Source organism: Pyrgilauda ruficollis, unplaced genomic scaffold (assembly GCF_017590135.1).
Source record: "Pyrgilauda ruficollis isolate IOZ18807 unplaced genomic scaffold, ASM1759013v1 scaffold11, whole genome shotgun sequence".
NCBI lineage: Eukaryota > Metazoa > Chordata > Aves > Passeriformes > Passeridae > Pyrgilauda > Pyrgilauda ruficollis.
In genome coordinates, this window is record NW_024509210.1 from 1129289 (window position 1) to 1141675 (window position 12387).

General features: G+C 44.4%; 1 protein-coding gene across 4 annotated transcripts in view; it reads right to left on the reverse strand.

Moving 5' to 3' along the window:
* Nucleotides 1-12387, reverse strand: part of PCDH15 (protocadherin related 15) — a 258742-nt gene that overhangs the window by 68001 nt on the left and 178354 nt on the right. For all 4 annotated transcript variants that reach the window (XM_041474168.1, XM_041474178.1, XM_041474192.1 and 1 more), the window contains exons 21-22: nt 5959-6099; nt 3624-3736 (exon numbers count right to left, since the gene is read on the reverse strand). In XM_041474168.1, coding sequence (XP_041330102.1) covers nt 3624-3736; nt 5959-6099 — 254 coding nt within the window. The remainder of the gene's footprint in view (nt 1-3623; nt 3737-5958; nt 6100-12387) is intronic.

The window sequence follows — 12387 nt, forward strand, 5'->3', positions numbered from 1 at the left end:
GCTCTGTCCTTCCCTGGCACCAAAGGTCAGCTGGGCTCTGAGGTGGTCCAGCCATCTCCAACTAAATATCCACATGCCCCAGCACTTTGATTCTTTGGGATTTTTGCCTCCTTTCACTGCACTGTGTTTTTGTGGGACAATGCCTGGCTTGGAAACCACTTTGTTTGTCAGGCACTGCTGCCATCAGCTCTCTCAGTCATCCTTAACATCCATGGCAAGGACAGACAAGGACCCACACTGCTAATGCAGCTCAGCTCCTGGGCTCCTGGGAAGATCCAGCTGGAGCACTGGCACCATAGACGGCTGACCACAGAGTCATTAGGGCTGGAAAAGCCCTCAAAGGCCATCGTGTCCAGCTGGGAACCCAGCAGCGTCCTGTTCACCATGAACCACGTCCCCAAGTGCCACATCCACATTCGTGTGAGCTCTTCCAAGGGTGGTGACGCCACCCTTGCCCTGGGCAGCCCCTGCCAAGGCCTGAGCAGCCTTTCCATGCAGAAATTCCTGCTGCTGTCCAAGCTGAGCCTCCCCTGGCCCAGCTTGAGGCCCTTTCCCCTTGTCCTGTCCCCGTTCCCTGGCAGCACAGCCCGACCCCACCCTGGCTCCAACCTTTTTCCAGGCAGCTGAAGAGAGTGAGAAGATTGCCCCACTGCTGCTTTGATTCTCAGAGGGAGTAAACCATCTCAGAGGGAGGGAGTGAGAAACATCCCAAATCCCATCTGGCCTCCTCTTGTCAGACCCCCTCCAGAGGAGCCAAGGATGCAGAAGATCCCCTCTGATGGACTTTAGGGGGGGATCTCTCACAGTCATTAGGAAGGAACTATATTTTATTCTCCATTATCATAAATCAACTGCTCCATTCCATATTTTCTGGATCTCAGAGCCCTCAGCTGCCCTTTGCTGTTCAATATGGTGAGCACAGCAGTGTTTAGAAGTCTCCAGAATAATTTACAATCCAAACAAAGAAGGTGGGGGGGAAAGAGACCAATTAATTTGCCCTAAATGATGCAATAATGCAGAGGGAGAGCCAGTGAATAAATACCACTCTGCCTTCATCCATTTGACTGGTGTCTCCTCTGGAAGTCACTCTGAACACGGATAATGATCAATCAAAGTCTCCCTGGGTGTGAAGAGGGCTCCAAGCAGTGCTGGTGTTCCTTTGGCAGAACTGCCAGGCTCTGCAGGTCAGCTCAAGGCAGAGTGGCACTTTCATCTCCCTTTCTGCTCATGCCATCTGCTCTCTCTCTATTTTGTATTTATTTTTGATTTTGTAGCATAGGCTGCAGCTTTATGCTGTAAAACTGTTCAACTCTGACCTTTCCCTAAATACACAGGAAGGAAGTTTGTAAACCAGCTCAAGAACAGCACTGGAATCACCCAGATTATGATAATTAGACAAGCAAAGATCAATACTAATCCACTCTAAAGCCAATAATTCTCAATCCATCTGAAATTCAAGCACCCACATCCAGCAGTTTTTCATTTTGCAAGGGGCACCACTGCTCTGTGCTGCCTTCCACCCTAAAGATATCCCATGTCACTGGAAAATGAGGTCCTGTGACACCTGCCAGTTCCAGCTGGCATCACTGTCAACAAACCAAACACAAAGCACAGCCTGCAGAGTGTGGCAGTCCCTGAGAACCTTAGGAATCAACACTAGTCCTGCTCCCGAATATCTGAGAGTCTCAGAGCTGAATCAGAAACTTCTGGGGTTGTTTTAATTTCATTTTTGACATTGAGGAAAATAAATAACTGCCTTTGCTCTCCCCAAAAGATTTTAAGAGCTTCTTAGCACTGTGCAAAGAACTTCCCAGGAATGGAGCTGTGCTTTGGAAAGGGAAACCAGGCTGTCCAGATAATCCTGAAGAGTTCACAGGGACACAAAGATAACCTGACTTATTCAGGTATTGTCATCAAAAGGTATTATGGGCTACAAGTCACTTTGCACTGCAAGAGTTCTTCACTGTAGTGAAAAAACATTCCCAGCTCCTGGGATAAAACTGGAGCTCAAGCCAAGCTCAGGAATCCCACAACCCCAGAGTGGTTTGGGTTAGAAGGGACCTCAAAGCCCATCCAGTGCCACCCCTGCCATGAGCAGGGACACCTGCCACCGTCCCAGGCTGCTCCAAGCCCCAATGTCCAGCCTGGCCTTGGGCACTGCCAGGGATGCAGGGGCAGCCACAGCTGCTCTGGGCACCCTGTGCCAGGGCTTGCCTAATATCCCATCTATCCTTGCCCTCTGTCAATCTGAACCCATTCCCTGTGTCCTGTCCCTCCAGTTCCTGTTGCAGGGTCCCTCTCCAGCTCCCCTGCGTCCCTTCAGACCCTGGAAGGAGCTGTGAGGTCTCCACACACCCTTCCCTTCTCCAGGCTGAGCATTCCCAGCTCTCCCAGCCTGGCTCCAGAGGGAAGCTGCTCCAGTCCCCTCAGCAATTTCTGAGCCCTCTCTGGACTTGCTCCACAGCAAGTTTGCTCCAACAGACACCTGCGTGCCCTAATCTGAAATTCCAGTCCCAAATGGACATGTTTTTATTTGCTACATTGCCCAAAGTAATGCAGCAAACACTGCACACCTCTGGAGATACCTAAGGAACTGCAAGGAGCAGGAGGAACAATTTCTCTCTTGAGAAAAATCCTTCAGCAAAGGATTATTATCAAATGAAAAGTTTGTTATTTTGCACTGGTCCTTCAGATTTCACATTTGTTCCAAGTTAAATACAAAATTAGGAGAAGAGAAGCATGTTTTTGCTGTTTTTCATTTCTTTAAGTGGGAAATACGCTAATACTCCAATCATGAGGACAAATACAGCGCAGATAATGAATTTTTGTCTAAACTCCTTTAAATAGCTGAACAAGCCCATCCTTTAAGGCTTACTGAAGATCATTTATGTTCAATTTCTGCTTTCTGATTCCCTGCAGTCCTCGGATTTGGAAATATCTGTACAAACCCCACTACATTCTGCTGCTGATTATATCACTACAGTGGCATACAGAGAACACATTGCAACTTCTTGATATCTTAAAGCTTCTTGCCCTGATCTTATCACTTCCTGTTATTGTATTGATGTCAAATTCATTAACACATTCTCTGCTACAAAATTTAACAAATTAATCAGCCCACTTTTTGGTTTGCTTTTGATCAATTTTAAGACACGGAGGTCGATGGTATTGAATTGTCAGAGGGTAAATTTATGAAATCATGTCTCTGTGGTGATAATAAACATCACCTGCGCTTCTAACATTGAAGAGGTCAAGTCTGAGTTCTCCCACGCCTCACAAAAATGGTGTAGAGGATCAAAAAATGCCTCACAAAAATGGTGTAGAGGGTCAAAACACACTCCAGGAAACTTAACTTAGAGCCCTGGTGATCCCAGCCCTGTACATGAAATTTGTTTATCCAAATGACTGACATTTTCAACAACTTCTGCAAGGAAAATTTCAAGCAAACTTTCCCTCACCATCACCATCAGCCCAGATCTTTCCAACTGGTGACAACCTGCTCAGACCGTAAAATTCCACCACAACAGAGTATTTTTGTAGCTCTGTTTCAGACTAGCCTTCAAGCAGGACTTCATTTTGACTTTAAAAATACCAGTTGTAGGGTGAAAGAATGAGCTCTTTACCTGTATTCATCCTGTGTGAAGCGTGGGATGACTGAGGGCTGCAGCACCGCAATTTCCACCGTGGTGGTGTTGAACTTCACTGGGTCCCCATCATCGTAGGCAATGACCACCAGCTACAAACAACACAGAAAATCAGGCTCTGACTACACAAAAGAACATTTTTCATCCTGACTTCCAGCAATTCTGGTACTTGCAGGGTCTAAAAAATCAGAGGTGATTTCCTTTTGCTGCAAGTCACACGCGGCGGAAGAACAAAACACGGAGGGAAAAGGTGACAGCCATCCCCAGGTTGAACCTCTGCTGGAAAATTTACAGAAACACAGTCAACTGGAGGAATTTTATTCCTGGAAAGGGTTGTTAAATATTGGAATAGGCTGCTCAGGGAAGTGTGGAGTCCTCATCCCTGGAGGTGTCCAAGAAACCGCTGGATGTGGCACTCTGTGATTTTCTTTTGCTGCAAGTCAAACCGCTGGATGTGGCACTCAGCGCTCTGGTGGGGATTGGTCACAGGTTGGACTCGATGATCCTGGAGGGCTTTTCCAACCTCAATGATTCTGGGATTCTCTAACTCCCAATAAAATAAACAGGAAAAGCCCTGGTGTTGCTGACATTAATATCTAGAACCAAGAGTCACGTTAGAACAAAAAAAATAACATTACTTCCCACCCCCCTCCAAAAAGTCCTCAGCAGAAAAGAGATGCTCTAAGCTCAAACAAGGACAAGACCAAATTACCTTCTCTTAAATGAGGCCTATTATAAATATTTTTATTTTTAAAAATCTTTTCTCATGTCTATTTGTTGATTTAATCTGTGATTTTGTGCTGCCACAGCAGGTTCATTTGTTTTTAGCTTTCACATGAAATGTGCTTGTGTGTGGACTCCAGCCCACTGAAGATGGAGCAATGAGCATTTTTCCAGTTTTCTCCCTAAATTTTTTCCTTATTTCTGGAGGTTGCTACATGAGGCAGGTCTGCACCTCATTCTAGCAGAACATTTTCAATTAATTTCTGCCAGTCCAAGCAATTCCAGAATAATCCTTTTTTTTCCCAGCCAGTATATCAGGAAAGTCACCAGTGCAACATATAATTGCAGAAATTATCCATTCCATAAATAATGACTGGAAAAATTCCCAGAGGATTCAGCAGTAGTCACAAGCCCAGTGATCTTGAAGCAAATACCAACTCCAAGTGTTCCCATCACTGATTTCTGGAGTCTTCTCTGTGCTTTTTTCCAAAGAATCCACATTTTCTGAAAAGTAATTCCCTGCTGAATAGCCCGTTTACTGCCCTAATATGAAACAGTGTGGAATACATCCCAGTTTTGGAAAACAGTCCCTTAAAGTACTAAGAAGTAAAACCAGCAAGTGCAGCAACAGAAAAGTTCCACTCTGGTGATGTTAAGCAAGAAAAATCCTCTTCCCCCTTGGGTTTTATTATATTATTTAGAAACTTAAAAGGATTTAAACTAGCACTGTCCTAAGCCAGGAACTGCTCCAGCTCAAGTAGCCCTTGATGGGACACTCAGGAGTGGAAAACAGTGGACAGCTTTATTCCTCATAGTGGAAGGTGAGCAAATAAACCTCTCTTTAACCCTCATTTCAGAAATAAATAACTGAAAGAAGAAAAAAACACTTTAATGAGTGTAAGGAAGTTTCCAAGTATGGAAATTACACCAAACCAAAGATATTATGGATTTTTTTTTCCCCTACTGACCCACTTCTGTTTTCATTTTTTACTACCTCCTCCCTTCAGGGATCTTAAAGGGCAGGTGTTCTACTGATTCAGGTTAAAATTATACCTTAATCCACACTAATTCACTCCAGACTGTTTAGGACCAGTGACAACAAAATAGGAATTTAGGTTTCCTTAAAACCAATGTTTTTACATTAAAACACTTGTGAACAGGAACTCCTGAACTACCCAGCTGTGCAGTAACTTCATTTACAAGACATCTAGCTCTTCCTAGAAAGTTCTCCCCAAATTCTCTCCAAAAGCCCTGTTGAAAGTGAACTTGGGAAAAATGAGGGTTCCCCAAGCTACCTCCTTGTTTTCCCCACCCTCCCAACAGGTGCAACCACATCCCTTCAAGACATCCCTGAAATCACAAAGGCGCAAAACACATGCCTGGAGAAAAAGATGGAAACAAAGGAACAAACAGAATTGAAATTTTGCACGGAAACCCGATGAAAGGTTGGATTTGATATTGGAGGTCTTTTCCAACCTTAATGATTCTGGAATTATTCTATGCAACAAGAAAAACAAAGGAGAACCACGATGGTGAAAGGAATCCCAGCAAATCCAGGGAACATTTTGTGGCACTGCAGCTGAATTTGTACCTTGAACACTGTGCTGGGCTCTTCATTGAGGTTCACTCGGGTGACGACACGTCCAGAGTTTTCCTCCACGTCAAAAATGCTGGCACTGTAGGGAAACTGGACAACGTCCACCTTGTAGCGAACCCGACTTGCTGGGGTGCCCTGGAATGCAAAAAGAGGCAAATTGGGTATTTTTAGGGGTTTACACACCTCCTGAAGGACTAAAATGTAACATTGGAAAAGCTATCACAAGTAAAACTTGCTGTTTGTCTTCCTCAAACCTGAGCAACCCCTTCAATCCCCCCTAAATACCTTCCATGACACCTGAGAGGTCCAGGAGGAAAAATCACCAGAGGTTTGGAAAGAAAAGGGCTGAAACCCCACCTACTTAAACCCAGAAGTGTTTTATAAAAACTGAAATTTTTAAACACAAGATGGGCATGGCTTAAGGCTGGTTAAAATACCTTTCAGAAATATTTGGACTTGGTAAAAAGCTAATTTAAAGTTTAAGACACTTAGTGGTTAAAGAAAATGCTGTTTTGCAGATGGATTTTAAACAGTTCCATAAGGAATGCTCCTCACAGTTCAGACCCTGCTTTGGTGGCAAGAACCAAGCCCAGGCACCCCTGGGTGTGTCACAAAGTGTCCCCATGTCCCACCAGCCATGTCTTTATTGAACACCTCCAGGGATGGGCACTGCAAAGCTCCCTGGGCAGCCCCTGCCAAGGCCTGAGCAGCCTTTCCATGCAGAAATTCCTGCTGCTGTCCAAGCTGAGCCTCCCCTGGCCCAGCCTGAGGCCCTTTCCCCTTGTCCTGTCCCTGTTCCCTGGCAGCACAGCCCGACCCCCCCTGGCTGTCCCCTCCTGGCAGGGAGTTGTGCAGAGCCACAAGGTCCCCCCTGAGCCTCCTTTTCTCCAGGCTCAGCCCCTTCCCAGCTCCCTCAGCCCCTTCCCAGCTCCGTTCCCTTCCCTGGACACGCTCCAGCCCCTCTAGGGCTCTCTGGCCAGGAGGAGTCCAGAAGTGACCCCAGGATCTGAGGTGCCAGCACAGGGGGATGGGCACTGCCCTGGGGCTGCTGGCATCAAATAAATGATGGAAATTGTCCTTAGCACACTTCTTGCTGCTGATACATTTACAGAAACATTTTTTATTGTCTTTTATGGATGTAGCCAGAGAAGTTCTAGCTGGGCTTTGGCCCTTTTCTTTCCGCAGACTCCAGGGAACTGGATCTCCTGGATGTTTTCTCTCTGTGTCTCCTGCAGGGTTTTGTCTCTGCAGGGTTTCATTTCCAGCAGACAGCTGGTAGGCTGAAGGCCCTCATGAGAACCAGACTTTGCACAGGGAAGACTTCTCCCACCTTCTTGTAGGATGTCTCATCTGCTTCTTCATCCACACTAGGGGGTCTAGCACAGATTCCCTCTTTGCACACTAATGTCTGAATAATGGTTTTCCAGCATGCTGAAGTCTGGATACACAGAGATTTGGGACATTTCACAAAATTCCAACTAAATTATTTCCTAAATATATTTGCGAGTAGATTCAGAGAAACACTTCTGTCCTAGCAACAGCACAATCTAATTTTCTGAACACCTCTGAGTCTCAAGCTCAGATCAGGTTTTGACCTTTATGTTGTGTTTAAACAGCCAAAACATCATTAATGGTGGATGGCTGATTTTTACCTGTATTCAATAATGTGCTTTGTTGGGATTGGGAATATATTCCATGTCCCATGCCAGCCACAAACTACATGGAAACAGAACATTTCCTTTTGTAAACAGCAATGGAAATGGCTACAAAAGTGATTTGAGCTCGCTAAATGCTATCAATGTTTTGCTGATCCAACAGAAGTCATTTGAGTGTTGCCTCTTGGAGCTCTCCAAGGAATTCCAGCCTAGGCAGGGTTTATGAGGCCATCAGCAACTTTAATCATCCCAAATGGGTCTGCCAGGCATGTTTGAGTGGTTAGCAAATTAATAAATGATTGTGTTCATAGTTAAAAGCACTTCACACATGCTAAAGAGGGCAAATCCTGGAAAAAGTGAGAAATTTCTGGGATCATGGAATAGCAGAGTTCATTATCAACTTTCCCCCTGGCATTCCCTGCTTCAGTCATTTTTCTTCAATGTTATAATTAAGAGCAAATTACCTGCTGAAATCCAGGCTATTTGGGCTCGGAGTAATGGCCTTAAACTTGCTTGGAAGACTAAGAATCCTCATCATCATTAAAGCTCCTCACACCAGGTAATTTGTGATTAAATAAACAAAAATCTCATCAGGTTATTGTTGTTCCTGATGTGATTATCAAGTACACTTTGCTCGTGTCACTTCAGAAAAATAACAAAACCAGGATTTATTTTTTATTTATGGCATTTTGGCACTGACATAATTAGAAAAATCTCCAGAGAGATTTCCCAGGGAAATCTATTTAGAAGCAAGTTTTAATTATCTGAAATATTAATCATCTTTCGCCTCTGCTCTAAATTAATTTAGATGCATTATTATGTCTGCAGCAAAACTTGAATCCAGCTGATAATATTCCCAAATAAACCACAGAGCAAGGATTGTGCTTGGCAGGAACCGCATTCATTCTCTCCAACCAAAGTCTCCCTGAGATTCAGGACTAACATAAAACTTTAAAAAAAAGCTCATACAGCTCCAAATAGTTCTTCCATGATTCCTTAAAATTCCATTTGCTCAGGGAAAATGCTATTTATTTCTGACACAGGTGACAGCTACAAACACGTCCCAGTATTGGTGAGGCTGTCCCTGGAAAAGGGGCCTGTCCAGATAACTCCCAGAAGAAAAATTGTAATGGAATAAAGCCAGAGAAAATGGGGGAAAGGGAAACACCAGGATTGTTGGAGGTTTTCATGTGTGTTTCTGCAAGCAGCTCAAGAAGAGCTAGGAATTGTTACTTCTACTCTCCAGGAGAGGAAGACTGGAACACCTCTCCTAGGAAGACAGGAGGAGACAACTGGGATTGTCCAGTCTGGAGGTCTCCAGGCAGAGCTCAGAGCCCCTGCCAGGGCCTGAAGGGGCTCCAGGAGAGCTGAAGGACTGGGAACAAGGGATGGAGGGACAGGACACAGGGAATGGCTTCTCAGTGCCAGAGGGCAGGGATGGATGGGATATTGGGAAGGAACGGGAATGTCCAGTCTGGAGGTCTCCAGGGAGACCTTAAGGCTTCTTCCAGTGCCTAAAGGGGCTCCAGGAGAGCTGAAGGACTGGGAACAAGGGATGGAGGGACAGGACACAGGGAATGGCTTCTCAGTGCCAGAGGGCAGGGATGGATGGGATATTGGGAAGGAATTGTTCCCTGGCAGGGTGGGCAGATGGGATATTGGGAATTAGGAATTGTTCCCTGGCAGGGTGGGCAGGCCCTGGCACAGCTGTGGCTGCCCCTGGATCCCTGGAAGTGTCCAAGGTCAGGTTGGACAGGGTTTGGAGCAGCCTGGGATAGTGGAAGGTGCCCCTGCCCATGGGATGGGGTGGCACTGGATGAGGGACCTTTAAGGTCCCTCCCAACCTAAATCACTCTGGGATTCAAACTGGTAACAGACACAAAATTTCTTGGCCCAGGAAAGAATGGGGAAAAATGGACTTTGCTTTCATTTGAAGTTGACAGGTAAAGATTCCAATTGTGCCTGGATTTCATCCCTAAGGACCAGTATGGAATGGCAGCATCATGAACACAGAGTTACTTCCCAGATAAACCTCCATATATTATCTCCATATGTAGATTTCAACTCAAATCTGAGTAATTTGTATAATAAGGAGTTCAATAAGGACAGTTTTGTAAAGCTAGTTCCACAGAAGAAAATTAGAAAGCAGTGCTAAATCCCCCAGATTTACAGGTTTTTGCAACTTACTCAAAGCAACCATGGAAGATGGGACAGCCAGGGTAGGTGGATGAGTTTGGTGGGTCTTACACCAGTTCAGGGTTGTGAATAGTGCACTTGTGTAAATTCACCTTAATTTCATTAATATAAACCCTAAAATTTGAAGGATTTTACTCTTTAGTAGGTAACACAACAAGAGGGCCTGAAATTCTGAATTGCTAAAGCTGGAAATTCTGAATTTACAGGCTGAACACATAAAACTCCATCAACTTTTAAAGCCTTGAGATAAAATTACTTGAGGAACTCCTGGAATTTGCAGCATGTGTCCCATATCATGATCTCCAGCAACCACTGAAATTCCACAGGAAGAGCTTTTAAAAGATCAAGGTCTGGCCAGCCTGAAAATGGTTTTACCTCCAATTAAAATGCTATGAAATCTTTAATTGAATATCTCATAGCCTGTTACTTTTAGTGAGTGCATGGAAGACAAAAAGGACAATTACTCCCAATTTGACAAAAGGGCTCCACTGAAGGAAAGCCTCAGGAGGTGCTAGGAGAATGGATAAAGCATTAAATGGGATGTTCTGGAGCTCTGGAAGCTGCTGCTCATTGAAATTAGTGTTCTGCATCTGTTTCTATTAACATTTCCAATAAAAAAAAAAAGGCAGGATATGGAAGGGAATTGCCCATGGCACAAATATCCCAGGTTTTACAGTGATAACCCATATCAAAAAAGGGATATACAAGAAAACAAACACTTCTTTTTATGTCAGTCCTGGGAATCCCCTCCGATAAATAAACTGAGCATTTATCAAACACCTCCTGGTGCTCTCCTGCCCACATTTTTGGAGGATTAAGAGCTTTGAGATCACTCAGAACCATTTTTTTATCTCTCATTACCAGGGCACTTCAGTGAGGTATAAAATGTTCACCAGGAAGAAAACTCTCCTTGTCTCCAAGGGATTTATCCAACACTAATCCAGGCTGACGATTTTTTCAGCTACAAAGGATGATCTAAATGCCCAAAAAAGAGATGGCTGGCAGTAGGTGCTGCCTGGGAGACTGAAGCCTGTGCCAGGAGCATCCAGAAGTGCAGGTGACTGAGCCAGGTACTGGCTTTGTCCAGGCTTTGGAATCTTTCCCTGAAAGGGCTGGGAAATATCTAAGAGAACCCAAATCTGAGCACATTTGTGTTAACTAAAGCAAAGCAGGACTTGAAAGGAAATATTTTCACAGAGGTGCTTCTCCCCCTTTACTCTGCCCAGGTGAGACCCCACCTGAAATTCTGTACACAGTTCTGGTGCCTCCAAGGTAGAAAGGTCATGGAATTGTTGGAAAGAGCCCAGGGGAGGCACTAGGATGAGCAGAGGCATGGAGCAGCTCTCTTGAAGATCATCTTCTTTCAACCCCTCCCACAAGCAGGGACACCTCCCCCAGTTCTCTGTGTCTCAGTTTTATCCCATTTCTGTTCCCACTGTGGGCAGCCAGGCAAAGCCAGCTGGGGATTGCTCTGGGAGCACAAATCCAGCCAAGGCTATGTGGGTGCTCCTGCACACCTGAATTCCAGGGGTGTTTTGCAGGCAGAGCTTCCCTGCACAGGGTCACCACTTGTTCTGCTCACAGTATCCAACAGCCTAAACTTACCCACTTCAAGGGACTAATAAACCCCAATAAATGGAAAATTCCTTAAGCTGCAGCTGGACACCACCTCTGGAAAGGAAGCTCAAGCTGATGTGTGAGGGAGAACTCACAATTAAAGGGATTGCTCAATGGAAAAAATGCTCAGCTGCCTCAACAATTCCAGTTACAATGTGCTTAAAATCAAGGCTTTTTATTCTTATAAGGTTTAGCAGTGATTTAGAAAGAACTGAAGCTGTTTTCAAGCTTTTCCTTGGCAGCCATGGCTCTACTTTGTCCTCATCATTCCCTCTGGTCTGGTTCTCTTGCTTTTTGTTTAATATTTCCTGCTTATACCTGGAATTAGGTAGAAGCTCCTCTGGGAAAGGCAGGGTGAGCAACTTGAGGATGCACCAAGTAACTTGAAAAATTATTTATGTATTTATATAAATTGTTACTACTTTAAAAATGTAAAAAAATATAGTGTTGGTTGTTCCAAACAACCAAAGGACGAAATGTTGGTTCACCAGATTTCATGGAAACAAAGTTTTCAGGCAAAACTCCTCAAATTTCAATGACCAGAAGGGTGTTTCAAATTTATAACACATGTAAAAGTAGCTATTAAAACATAATTTACATTCTCAGTCACTGCAAATAAAGAGAATTAAAACTAGAAAAGAAGGGAGCAACTGGTAAGAATTTAAAGTGACATTTACTCAAAACAGCCCTGCAAATTTTGCTGTGGCCTTTAGAGAAAAGCTCTGGGTTTTATGTTTTAATTGACATTTCACCAAGGACCTGAAGAATAACTATCTGAGGTCTCTGATGCCTTCAGGCCAAGAGGTTTTGACCACTTTGAAATCTACAGGTCGAAATAAAAACATTACAAAGTATCTCAGAGGAAGTGCTTGACTCTGGCACAAATTATTTGTGTTTTAACTGAGCAACTCTTCATAATAGTCAGAAATTTATGGGGTTTTTGCAGCAAAACCCA